This window comes from Dermacentor albipictus, chromosome 6 (genome assembly GCF_038994185.2).
Source record: "Dermacentor albipictus isolate Rhodes 1998 colony chromosome 6, USDA_Dalb.pri_finalv2, whole genome shotgun sequence".
In the NCBI taxonomy this organism is placed as follows: domain Eukaryota; kingdom Metazoa; phylum Arthropoda; class Arachnida; order Ixodida; family Ixodidae; genus Dermacentor; species Dermacentor albipictus.
This window is the reverse complement of record NC_091826.1, coordinates 109,530,900-109,543,066: the sequence shown is the minus strand read 5'-3', so window position 1 is coordinate 109,543,066 and position 12,167 is coordinate 109,530,900. Positions and strand designations below refer to the sequence as shown.

Sequence of the window (12,167 nt, the reverse complement as noted above, 5' to 3'; positions counted from 1 at the left end):
CAAAAGATAATAAGCTATTACTAAATAAATCGCTAATCCATCCTTTTATTGACTACGCATCTGTCGTTTGAAATCCTTTTAAGCAGTGTGAGATTAACGCGCTAGGAACAATTCAGAAAAAAAGCTGTAAGATGTATACGTCACCATTATGATCGTGACTTTCCACCCTTTTCTGCACTTCGTTCCTTGAATTTAACTTCGGTCTACTGACGTCGCCGCATAGCATTATTAGATTTCTTGCACATCATCTTCAATTCTTCCGTAACACTTTAAAAAACAACTATGTTAACCTCGTGGCAAAGTCATCGACGAGACGACACCACAACTCAAACCTGAGGCCTACTTTGCACGCATTAATATGTTGACATTCAGCTTTTTCCTTCGCTGCATAGAAGACTGGAATTCCTTACTTGGCTCTATTCTCTCATGCCCATCCCGAAGTTTTGTATCTGCTATCCAAGATGTATGGTCTTAGCACAACGCCCTCATTCATTGTATCGTATTTTACGGTGTACAATTTCCATCTGTTAATCCACGCCTGCTGCAGCGCTCATTGCGCTGTAGCAGGCGTGAAAAATGTACAAACAAACAGAAAGGGAACATGAAATAAACTACGCCGTATGAGCAGTGTCAACTGATCTCTAAAATTAAAACGCCTCCCATCTAAATCTGTAGCGCTGGAAGAATTGACCGGAGGTCACTAGGCCATTTCAGGCGCCTCCACTACAGGTTACCACTAAAAGACGTATAGCTTCCTCACTTTGAGGATTCACTGATCCCGTTGTCTTGTCTTCCTCAGTAATCTTCAACGAAGAAACTTGGCTGGGTGCTATTTTGCCCCGATTGCGGAGATCAGGAAGTTCTGTTTACAGCGTGAATATTTCGAACGCATAGGAAACACTCTGTGTCGAATTGAATTTCTTTGCGGAGGTTATTTTACGCTCTTGGCTCGAATAGCGTTTGATATTTGTCATTGCATCCAATTATTACTGCTGCCCTCTGCGGTCGTTACTTAATGAGGGTAATTCGGTCGTGCAGGTGCATGCGTGTTGTCTTTGTGCCTCCTGAAGCCCGTGAAAGAATTCGTTTTTCACGTGTATTTTTTTTTACATTTTCAATCCAACAGAACACGTAGCCGCACGGCTGCGGCATCGAAGGACTCCTCCATGAAAGGTCATTTGCACAAGTTGTTTACGAAGAGAATTTTCCATTACGGCTACATCAACACCGACACCTACCAATTCGACAAAAGAGGAATGGTTGAGTCGCTGCACATACTAAAGGTATGTATATGAGGTTTTCGCAAAACAAAAGTGAGAAAAAGAAGTTTGCTTAAGTGCAAACTGGAAGCGCGTGATTTGTCTTCACGGTTGCAAATAGGGATGTGCGAATATTCGAAAGTTCCCAATAACTAATCAAATAGTGCCGTATTTGATTCGGTCTTCGAATCGAAAAGTCAGTATTCTCAAATGTTAATGTTTTTGTAATACTTTTCGAAAATCTCAAAACGGCAACTGCACCCAAACAAATATAACATCGGAAAAAAGTACGGCAAGTCCCCCCCCCCCTCCGCCAATGGCATAGTATGGACATAGAACAAGTGGACTTCCATATTGGAGCAGGCTGCGCGTGACTTGGGTAGCCATACTTTACCAGCTGTGCCGCGGTCATTCGCGCTCTGGTCATCGAAGCAACCACTTGTTTGGGTCTAATGCTCTATTTGTGCTTTTAATAAACAATGCTGCATAAGGCACTGTGTCATGGAAACTTGATAAGTTTTAAGAATACCGGGATGTGAACGTGCGATATTATATGCCATAATGGCTGTTCATTATTCCGAAATTATTCTATTCGGTCTTGATCATTGCTATTCCGCACCCCTAGTAGCAAACGATAGCTATATATACATATATACCTTAATGTTTGCAGCATTTGCTGCCATTTGGTACCATGCGACTGGAGCGTGGTTGATTATGACGAATGTGGTGTCTGTGGCGGAAGGGCCAAATATGGTAAAATAGGGTCATGGCCGTGTGGTTACGTACGTGTGTTGCGCTTGAGTGATTGAAAATTATTCTCTCTTAGCGCTTAAATATAGCCTGTTTGACCGTGCGGCCAAAGGATGGAACTATAACGAAAAGGTTTTTAAAAGAAGACTGCTTCAAGAGCAACGGCAGGCAAAATGAAAATCCTTACATTGAAATGAACAGGCAATACCATGGATTACAAATCATAGTGCAATGATGCTCTGCCGATGCGTCTTACAGTTGTATATTTGCTAAATTCCCGCTGTCCGATTTATTGTCCGAGGAGCAGCGATAAGGACCTTCTTTCCCCAGTGATGATATTGCATCTACGGTGCGTTGTGACGGAGTAATTCTAGCGCAAAATGATTAAAGCGATAAGCTGCTTAGAATTTTCGCGTCGATGGGCAGTTGCTTCTGCCATGCATTTACATCAGAATATCAACTTGGAAGCATAGAAACATGGGAGTTTTTCAGGCAATCACACACAGTACGTTGATTACTACGCAGGCTTGTATGCTCCTTTTTATGTGTTCTGACGCTTAAAGTTTACTGTTCCTGGTGACACATGTCATTGGGGCCCTATTCATAAAACAAGACCAGAGTAGTGCAATTATTCCTTTCGTTATTATCGATACTTTTCCGACCAAAGACTACTCACGACAAGTCGTTCCTTGTGTAAAAGTAGTCAGAGTACCATTCGGACTTCTGGATTAGCCTAAAAATATAAACAAATGAAAATAATTATTTACATAACTACTGCCCTTCTTACACTTCAATGTATTTCTTGATTGGCCGGATTTTAGGCCACCTTCGTTCGCGACAATGGTCAGTGTGACAATGGTACAACCACCGCGACTGTGACCAATCGCGGATGGTATTTTCGCAAGTGTTTTGTGAATACCTACAAGTGTTTTACGCGTGACTTAAACAGGCGTGCTATGCAATGGTATTTGCACCGCTTTCTTTATCGGCGCTCATTGAAAAGGCTGGCGCGTGAAATAACCACCAAATAAGAAGCCATATTATACAGAGTGCGTCAGCTAAATTTAGCTGAGGTTTAAACATACGCCGATACACTTTACTGGGCCGTGACCAAATGCATTTTGTTGGTTGTTTAAGAAAAAAGGCACACGATTTTTGTATAAATAGATAAGTAATCGTGCTTGTACCAGGGTGATGCCTACCATATCTAGTTAATTTCTTAGAGTAACCTCTAGACCAACCTTGTCCAGATTTACAAGGGCGACTCTCGGTTCTCTTCCGCTAAATTCCCTGAACGTCATGATGGACCTATTTTTGTGCAGTATTTATCTCTCCACCAAAAGAGTTGGGGCTAGCCTCTCGCGACAAGAAAGAATGTGCAAGGAAAGCTATTACACACATGAGTCATATTTGGCTAACCCCGTCAGCTGGGTAGCGCGAAGATACAGCATCTGCAGCAACCCCACGTTTAACATGAAAGAAAAAAAAGCATTCTGGCAGAAACAATCTCACGATGAGCGTCGATGTTAATGCGGTTGGTTATCATTCGAATAATGCAGCGACACAGCGTCGCCGTCATCGAAACGCATCACGTAGGAAGCGTGTATCGCAGCCGAGCTCCTAGCTCTCTGGTGCTTTACCCTGCACATGGTGCGCCATCTGGTAACGCCGTCGCCAACTGCGCGCGATGCCTCCGAGATTCGCGGCTCGCCGGTGTGCGCAAGAACTCTTTCCTCGCTGGCCTCTCATTCGTGACGCAGCGCGCTATGTTGTCGGATTCCTGCGCTTGAAAATTTTCTATGACGTGGTTTCGATTCGTCCCAGCACCAAAGTATTTGACGTTCTTATTCTTTCTTTCGTAGAAAACTGCCTGAATAACGTTTGATAAGGGCAGCATACATATACGTATCGAAAATTGAGTGAAGTTTCCCATAGAATGCTAATCACAATAGAAAAAGCCGGATAGACTTGCTCAGTTACAACTGCCGACTTATAAGCAGCACTAAAGTAGTCCAAGAGCGCTGACTGATTTTCGTAAAATTGAATAATTCGCAGCGGCTTACGAGTTACTTGGAAGACCGGAAGACCCCTGAGCGCCAGATCTACACCGTAATGGCGTCGGCATGGAGTCAGTTCTATGATGAAATCTCGGCTTCGAACGTGGCAGAGGCGTTCAGGTAAGCAAGCTTACTTTTTTGCATATAACAAGACTTTAGGTCAGTGTACGAAGATAATGCAAGAATGAACAAAAAATGTTTTTAGCCAGTGAAGCCTTTTCATCACATATCCACACTTCTAGTTGCGCCAGGGCCTCACTCAAATGGTAATCTGCATCGTGGCCCTTTGTAAGATGCAGGTGCACGCCTTAAGACTTCAGCATTTAGTTTTTCCCATTATTTGTTTTTGTCAAGTAAACTAGGAATATTAATCAAGTGAACGTGAAAGTTCCAACTCCTTGGGACACTTCTGTGGCGTTGCTGTAAAATTTGCAGAATTTCAGATCGAGGTTACGGAATTTTTTTGCACTTAATAATGAAAAAGTTGGCACTGCAATTGCTCAACCACTATGATAATGATGAGAAATACAGCAACTTGGAATGCATTAGTAGACTGCGCTGCAAATTTATTCCCACACCTAGAGTATTTTTATATCTTAATATGCGCAGTTCACTTTCCTCGCTCCTTCATATTTTTGCGATATTGCGCTTAGCTTTGCGGCCTCTTACATGTATTCTCAATTAAGCATCTTAATTCATACCTTTATATATGTGACGCTATTGCTGTTTTTGACATATTTATAGAGCTTGTGGTACAAAGCTGAATATACAGGAATGCATATAAAAAATGATAAACCGTGCCGATTCGGTTACTCTGAGTTTCAAGGTGTGTAAAACCCCGGAACATGCACAGGCGGTTTTCAGGGCAGAGTAAAATACCACATTTGGGGTGTTTGTATGGGGCATCGTTAGAAAATATTTTTGTAAAGAAATCACAAAAATCTTTTCGGTCTTTCTGCAGAAAATTTACAGACAATGTGCCACCGAGTCTGCAAAAGACGTACACACACTCTGCATACATATGACGCGGCCTCTATCACCTCCCTGCTACGAAGGTGCATGTTTTTATTCTGCAAATACTGCATGAAGCATCTGTAGTCACAGGATGCAGAAAGTGTGCGGAAATTCTGCAGAACGTACACTGTAATCAGAAATAATTAGGACATATGATGAGAGTAAACAGCATGTCTTTTGACGATTTCCCTCCTGCGAGTTGAGCTCTCTCGCATACACGGGAACAAAAAAAAAATGGAACCAACACTGCACATCCGCGACTCCCCATTGTGATACGTACATGTAAGACTGGAAGACAATGTCAAATGTTGCAATCGGAACAAACTAACCAAGACAAAAAACTACAATATACTCATGAGAAACGTGGATGACCACGCCACATTAACACTTGACAAGGGCCAAATGCGGAATTACAAAAGACATCCGGTAGCACACGTGAACTAGACACCGAACAAGGAGAAACCATAGGGGTGTAGATAGTCATAATTTGTGTATCTCATAACGGTCTCGTCAAAAGCTATGTGACAGCATTAATTATGACCCCTGTTAGCGCTGACGAAATCTGTCTCTTGAAAATGCGCTTAAAGCGTAAATCAATACAGGAGATAGGCTGTAGGCAGTTTCTTTGTTTTTCGTCTCGTTCCTGCAATCAAAGTAAACGCGAATTTCCTTTTTCCTAAAAAGGTGATCAATTCTGAGGATCTGCCTAAGCTGCACAATTTATTACAATATGTCGTGACTGAGTTGGCCGGTATGAAGCTGATATTTCGGTAAAAAAGTTTGGACACAAAATAAAAGAAGTTTGCAAGTCTGAACACTACCTCCGTCACACGGCATGTGTGATGTCATTCACAGTAAATGACATTCATTCCGAATGTCATTGCAATCTTGCATTCCCTGTATACACAGGTATGCGAAATAGCATTCCCGAATGATGGCAATGTCTGTCGGCAGCTTGCGCACACGGGCACTTCGCAATAGGCATGCGTGCTTTCAGGTTGTGATTCGCCCTGCAAAAAGGTGGTCTTCCCGCCCTTTCAGCAGCGCACGCTTCTCGTCGTCAGTCCAGTGCGCTTTTTTGCTTCTCATTCTCCACTGACGAAGCTGCAGAGTTGGCTTCCGTAGTGGGCGGATAAGCTTTAGCGCGGCACCACTTTGAAAACAATGAGCAGAAATTACTCACTCTTGCTGTCAACTACCTGCTGATGATTACATCAGATATACCAGTGCTCTTCCAACCAGACGTTGCCACTCCCTCAACCTAAAGCCTTTCTTTGCACGTACTAACATGTTCCAACACAGCTATTTCCCGAGAGTTGTCGAGTGCTGAAATGAATTACCGGTTCTGTTCGTGAATTGACACTGCGTGATGCTGTAGAAGCACTAGTGCGATAAGATTGCTTCCCTTTGTTGTTGTTTTTTTCTATTGTCTATGGTGTTCAACTGCTTTTGTTTCTGTTATGTTTACTGTACTCCACTCCTGCAATAGCCCTGAGTAGGGCGGCAGTATTTGGAAATAAATAAATAAATAAATAAAATGAAAACAAAACAAATGAGCGTTTGCAAACATGGCCGACTGGAGGTCATATAGCGTACGCTTGGAGACTGGCAACAAGAATTTAGCTGCAGACAAACTACTTCAACTATCGTGCTGTACGTCATAAAATTATTACAGCTCATAACACCAATTATGACAACCTTTGTTGTGACTACATTTCGTTTTAGCTTATCGATTTCGTAAATTTTTTCCAAGCCCCTGTAGTCAAGACTACATAAGTCGCCCTTGCGTGAGTTCGGGAAATTCGTTGAATGGGTCAATAGCGTTAGCTGCGAATCTCATTCAGCATGCCCGTGTAGAAGCAATAAAAATAGCATAGGGACGTAATCTCATTGGCCGCGAATGATATTACACGTGCCGTGTCACAGGGGTATGAAAGTTTTCTCACGTCAGCTGTGGCCTCTTCGTCCTTTATTTTCAATGCATAACGTTCAACCGTAGGAGATGGGCCTCAATCCTGTCGACCAGTGCCCTGACGCCGTGCGGATTCCCAGCGACATCAGGTCTCAACTGCACACCGCGCCCCTTCCCCGCAATATGCACCCCGCAAGCAACGTCGGCAGACGTCGGGCCAGGGCTACAGCTCTACTCGAGCATGTCCGCAATAACCACAACATTCAGGCAAGCTTCGTGGATGCCGCGGCATTTGTCAAAGAAGGGGCATTCGCCATCTCCATCGTCGACTCCAATTCAAGGCTCGCTTGCTGCTCACTCGCTCACTTGCTGCGCTACGGTACGCACTTCGAGGCCCGTGGTAGCCGAACAGGTTGCAATCGCGCTGGCTGTGCTCGATGGTCGCAGAGAGGCAATATATAGTGATTCCAAGGCAGCCATTAAGGCCTACCAAACGGGTATGGTCTCCCCCCAGGCCCTCCGCATTCTCCAAAGCGCCAAAAGTACCGCTCCGCATTCTCTCATTTGTTTTCTCGCTCACTTGGGGTCGATTGAGGGTTATCCCTCTAACCCTAACGAGGGCGCACACGAGGCCGCGCGAGGACTCACTGACCGCGCCGCCTCAGCAGTCCCCCTGCCCCGCGGGGAACCCTTGCTTACGTTTAATGGAATCACCACACACTACTCAAGACGGGCGTTCCCCCTCCCGCACCCCGCCTTATGCAGGGCGCGGGCGGTTACCCTTCGACATTTACAAGCCCATGCGTACCCAAACCTTGCGGTTTTTCATGTCATATACCCTGAAAGATATCCCAGTGCGGGCTGCCCTGCCTGTGGACTAAGGGCAGCATTGGACCATGTGTTGTGGGAGTGTGAAGCCATCGGCTCCTCCTTAGCGAGGATAGGTGGACTGCGCTCTTGGGCAGCCCGGAACTCAAAGACCAAACCCTGGCCGTCCGGAGTGCCCGCGATCGGGCCGTCAAGCTCGGCTTGGCGGTCCCTACGTGGGACTAGCCGGGTGGGGCGGGGTCTCCCATGCGTCTTCTCTGGACCGAAATAAAGTTACTTCACTCAACCGTAGTTGACAAAATTTGTAACCAAACGTAACGATGTAGGTTTTTATACATGCTCATAATTGTGAGCATCAAGTGAACTAGACAAAGAAATTGAATGAAGGATTCATCTAATGCTTCGCAGCTCTTCACACTGTTTCAATTCTTTTTTTTTAGGACCGTGCTTATGCCGGACCTATTCATCTCGAAAGCGCACCTATACGATCTGGACAGCTATGATAAGGAATGCAGAATTTTGCCAGAGAATCTACTGAGACAACCAGAGCATCTTGTGTTCAAGAACATTTACTTCTTCAACTTGGTGAGAAAGCTTCAATACCACATTCCCCTGTAGTATGGTCAGAATAAAGGCAGAATATCTGAAGTATAGAATTTGCGTAATAATAACTTAACAGTCTCAAGTAATGGCTACATGGATTTTGCAATAGAAACAGGAGCCGGATCCATAAATGCTACGCTTACCATGGAATCACTTTGTACTTCTTGTAGTGCATGAGTAGAGCAGGGACATCGTGAAGTTATTGTGACTTCTGCTATCACTTACAGCTCATGCGGCACACGGAAGCGTAACCCTCGATATATGTTTTCCTTGTTGAGACTGTTCTTTCTTTTCTCTCTTTTTTTGCGGGCGGGGGGGGAGAGGCGCGCAGCTTCATACTAGGAGGATGACAAGGTCTGCCACGCTACGCAGTATTGATTCTCATGTGATCACCTGGGTAGCTCCTTCGGTATGACTGTTATACGCGTGAGCCTATATTGCCCCGTTTTTGAAGGTTCGCGATGCGGGTGTACGAAGCTCGGCGATAGAAGTTCCCACAACCCCAAGAATGAGGTGAGCCGCGCAGCTGTCACGGCGGACGATCGATGGCGCAGAAAAGAACAGGCAAGCGGCGCTGCGGATGACGTCATCGGCTCACCTGGCACTGCCAGGAGTGCATGGCTTCAGCGCTAGATACAATTCGCTGCTCGGAGAGGCGCATAGTCTCTTCTGCATCGGCGCTTGTAAAGAAAAAGAAAAGTTCAAAATAAAATTATAGGGATTTACGTGCCAAACACACGATCCGATTTTCAGGAACGCCGTGGTGGGGGACTCCAGAAATTTTGACCACCAGGGGTTCCTTAACGTGCACCTAAATCTAAGTAGGCCGGTGTTTTTGCTTTCCCCTCTCCCATCGAAATGCGGGCCGCCGTGGCCGGGATTCGATCCCGTGACCTCGTGCTTAGCAGGTCAACACCATAGCCACAAGTGGAAAGAACAGTCGGTGCTCGATTGCTGTGAAGTAGTCTAAACGGAGCGGGTGCTTCTCATGATCTTGCAGCTGAACTATGAGCTTAGAAGGACTGACATGCAACGGCAGCGCCGTCTAGAAGTCTAGAACAACGTTAGTTTACCTACGCCGAAGTCGTCGCTTTGGTCGGAAGATGAAGAAGCACCACCAGCGGATCCTACTAAATGAAATGTGAACCAAAACAGTCGTTTAATAATCGAAGTAACTGTGATATATTGAAGTGGGCTGAAAAATAACAGAAATATTTAGAGGAACAATAACATGAACAATAAGAGAATTATTAGATAAACAATGACAGCAGAAATGAGAGAAAGTACGCTCACGCTAAATGCGAGCTCACTTCGTGCAACGAAGGTCGTTTTTTTTATTATGCCCTTAAAAGCGTCATTGAAGAAGTGATATTTGCAGGACAACCGAGAAAGATGTCATAATTCGCGTGAATAAGCGCTATATGCAAAGGTGACCTAGCTGCGCTCTGTAAAAGCGAAGAAAATTTTTCTTATATGAATGCCCCGTTTGTACCGATACTATGTTTCTATAACGATGCATCCCGTTGTAGGCTTATGAATATGGGATTTCTATACTTCCCTCTCAAAGGTGGTGGCGTCTCCCCCGTTTTATGTGTTGGCCGGTGCAGCTGTGGTTATATGGAGCTGTTGGACGCATGCCAGAAATCAAAACCAATAAAGAGGAGAGAAATAAATAAAAAGTACATTCCTGGGATCATAATGAGGCACGCCTTACTGGGGAACTGCGGATTAAACTTGACCAGCTGGGGTTCTTTAATGTGCACCCAATGTGCCGAGCACGATCGTTACCCTTACCGCATCCTAACCCCGTTGGGATGCGTCCATGCAGCCACGATGGAACCCGTGAGCCCAAGTTTGGCAGCGCAACGCCAACGCCACGGACCTATACCGCGCTGTGTTATATAAATGAAGTTTGGAGCTCGAGAATAACTGGGACGAGTCTACTATAAGTGCTTTGTCGATACCGACCACCATCGACTTTGCGTAGCAATGCGAGGGCGTGAATGATAACGCCTAATCACGTGACATCAACAACCTCTCTCTACACCGCGGCAACGCATGCGCAGTTTACTGCAATCAGGCACGCCGGCGACCTGGACAAGATGCGGAACAAGGGCGTGAAGACGGCGGCACTGTCCGTTTCCGTGGGTCTGTACGGCCGCTGGTACTACGTGCACACCGACTCATGGAAGCGGGTGAAGAACTACGCCCCTGGTGACGGCTGCAACCAGAAGGAAAATAGGCACCAGCTCGCTGGCATCGCCAAGGTACGTGTGCGCACCCGCAATTACATCGCAGTGCGAATCCTGGGTGCTTGGAAGGACGCGAATGTATTGTGTCCATCAAACGAATTCCGGTTGACTACATTACCTTATCTTTTCACTGGCCGTGGCCTATCTATCTATCTATCTATCTATCTATCTATCTATCTATCTATCTATCTATCTATCTATCTATCTATCTATCTATCTATCTATCTATCTATCTATCTATCTATCTATCTATCTATCTATCTATCTATCTATCTATCTATCTATCTATCTATCTATGCAACCATGTTTGAATTCATGAATAGTGTCTGATTTAAGCGCAGAACGTTGAGAGGTGACAATTTAGACCTGTCACAATTCATCAGTAATTTCCCTTAGAAATTTTAATTCTTTTGGCACGATGGCGGCCCACAATGGGACACACATAACAATACACGCATTACGTAGCAGCCACGTTTATTTATTATTTACTTACTACAGAATCCTGCATTCGCTCCATGGAGATAGAGCGGAGGGAATGTGAATAATATGTATGTATATATATTTTTTTTAATTGGAGCACGTTCGTAAGAAAATAAAGGATATACAAAATTTACTCCAATCGCGTCACTAAAGAATAACTTTCTGCCTATTTGGACATCATTTGCAAAAAGAAAAGCGTTTTGTTCACTAATTAAACCAATTACATGATTAACTTCTCTGTTACGAATTTTAAGGCAAGTTCTTGTACTGTAACATTGAAGGGGATTCACTAAAGTCTAGTTCCGTGTTTCTACTTTGGAAACGGCCATGGAAACCGAAAATATCTGGCATCTGGCAAATTCCTTCAATTTAGTCGATTACGCACGCTGCCCCGTAAAGCGCGAGTCGCAGTGACGTAGCGCAGCCGGATGTGACGCAGCGGGGCGGCGTGAAATGAAGCTGGGCCGTACGGCGCGATAAATCAGTGCGGCCGACCCCTGCTCCCATAGAGTTTCTCACTATAACACCTAGAGGGTAATCTGGCGCCACCGTCTATGGGAGTTTCTTAAGGGGGCACCGTGCCGTCATGGGAATGACGGTATATGTGTCTCCGAGGCTCGTGTTGGCTGGTGTTGTAAGAGGCTTTGTCTAAAACGTGGATATGGCTACGCAAATAACGAGTTCTCAAAGTAAAATCTTCATAAAATGTTTCCATTCACGCATATTACATCTCTACTCACCCACGATGCATGACCAAGCGAAGAAAAGCAAGAACAGACGACCAACTGTTTCAAAGCGAGCGCGAACCTTGTCGTCTGTCCTCCAACTTTAGCGGCCTGCTGATACTTTTTACGTAACATGTAGTCGTACACACAATAACAAGTTCTCATAGTTAAACAAAACATGTTTTCGCGTAATAATAAAGCTAAAACAGCTTTTCACGTGCTGTTTTAGTAGAAAATGAATCATCGTGACAGACGGAACGGTACTTGCCAAGCGCGTCTTCAAGGTG

At 44.9% G+C, this 12,167-nt stretch overlaps 1 protein-coding gene across 1 annotated transcript in view; it reads left to right on the top strand.

Annotated features, from left to right (window-relative positions):
* The window catches only part of LOC135904973 (uncharacterized), a 75,886-nt gene that overhangs the window by 36,267 nt on the left and 27,452 nt on the right, over positions 1-12,167 (top strand). The window contains exons 7-10 of the mRNA XM_070541233.1: positions 1,127-1,283; positions 4,065-4,186; positions 8,261-8,405; positions 10,490-10,690. Of these exons, the coding sequence (XP_070397334.1) occupies positions 1,127-1,283; positions 4,065-4,186; positions 8,261-8,405; positions 10,490-10,690 (625 nt within the window). The remainder of the gene's footprint in view (positions 1-1,126; positions 1,284-4,064; positions 4,187-8,260; positions 8,406-10,489; positions 10,691-12,167) is intronic.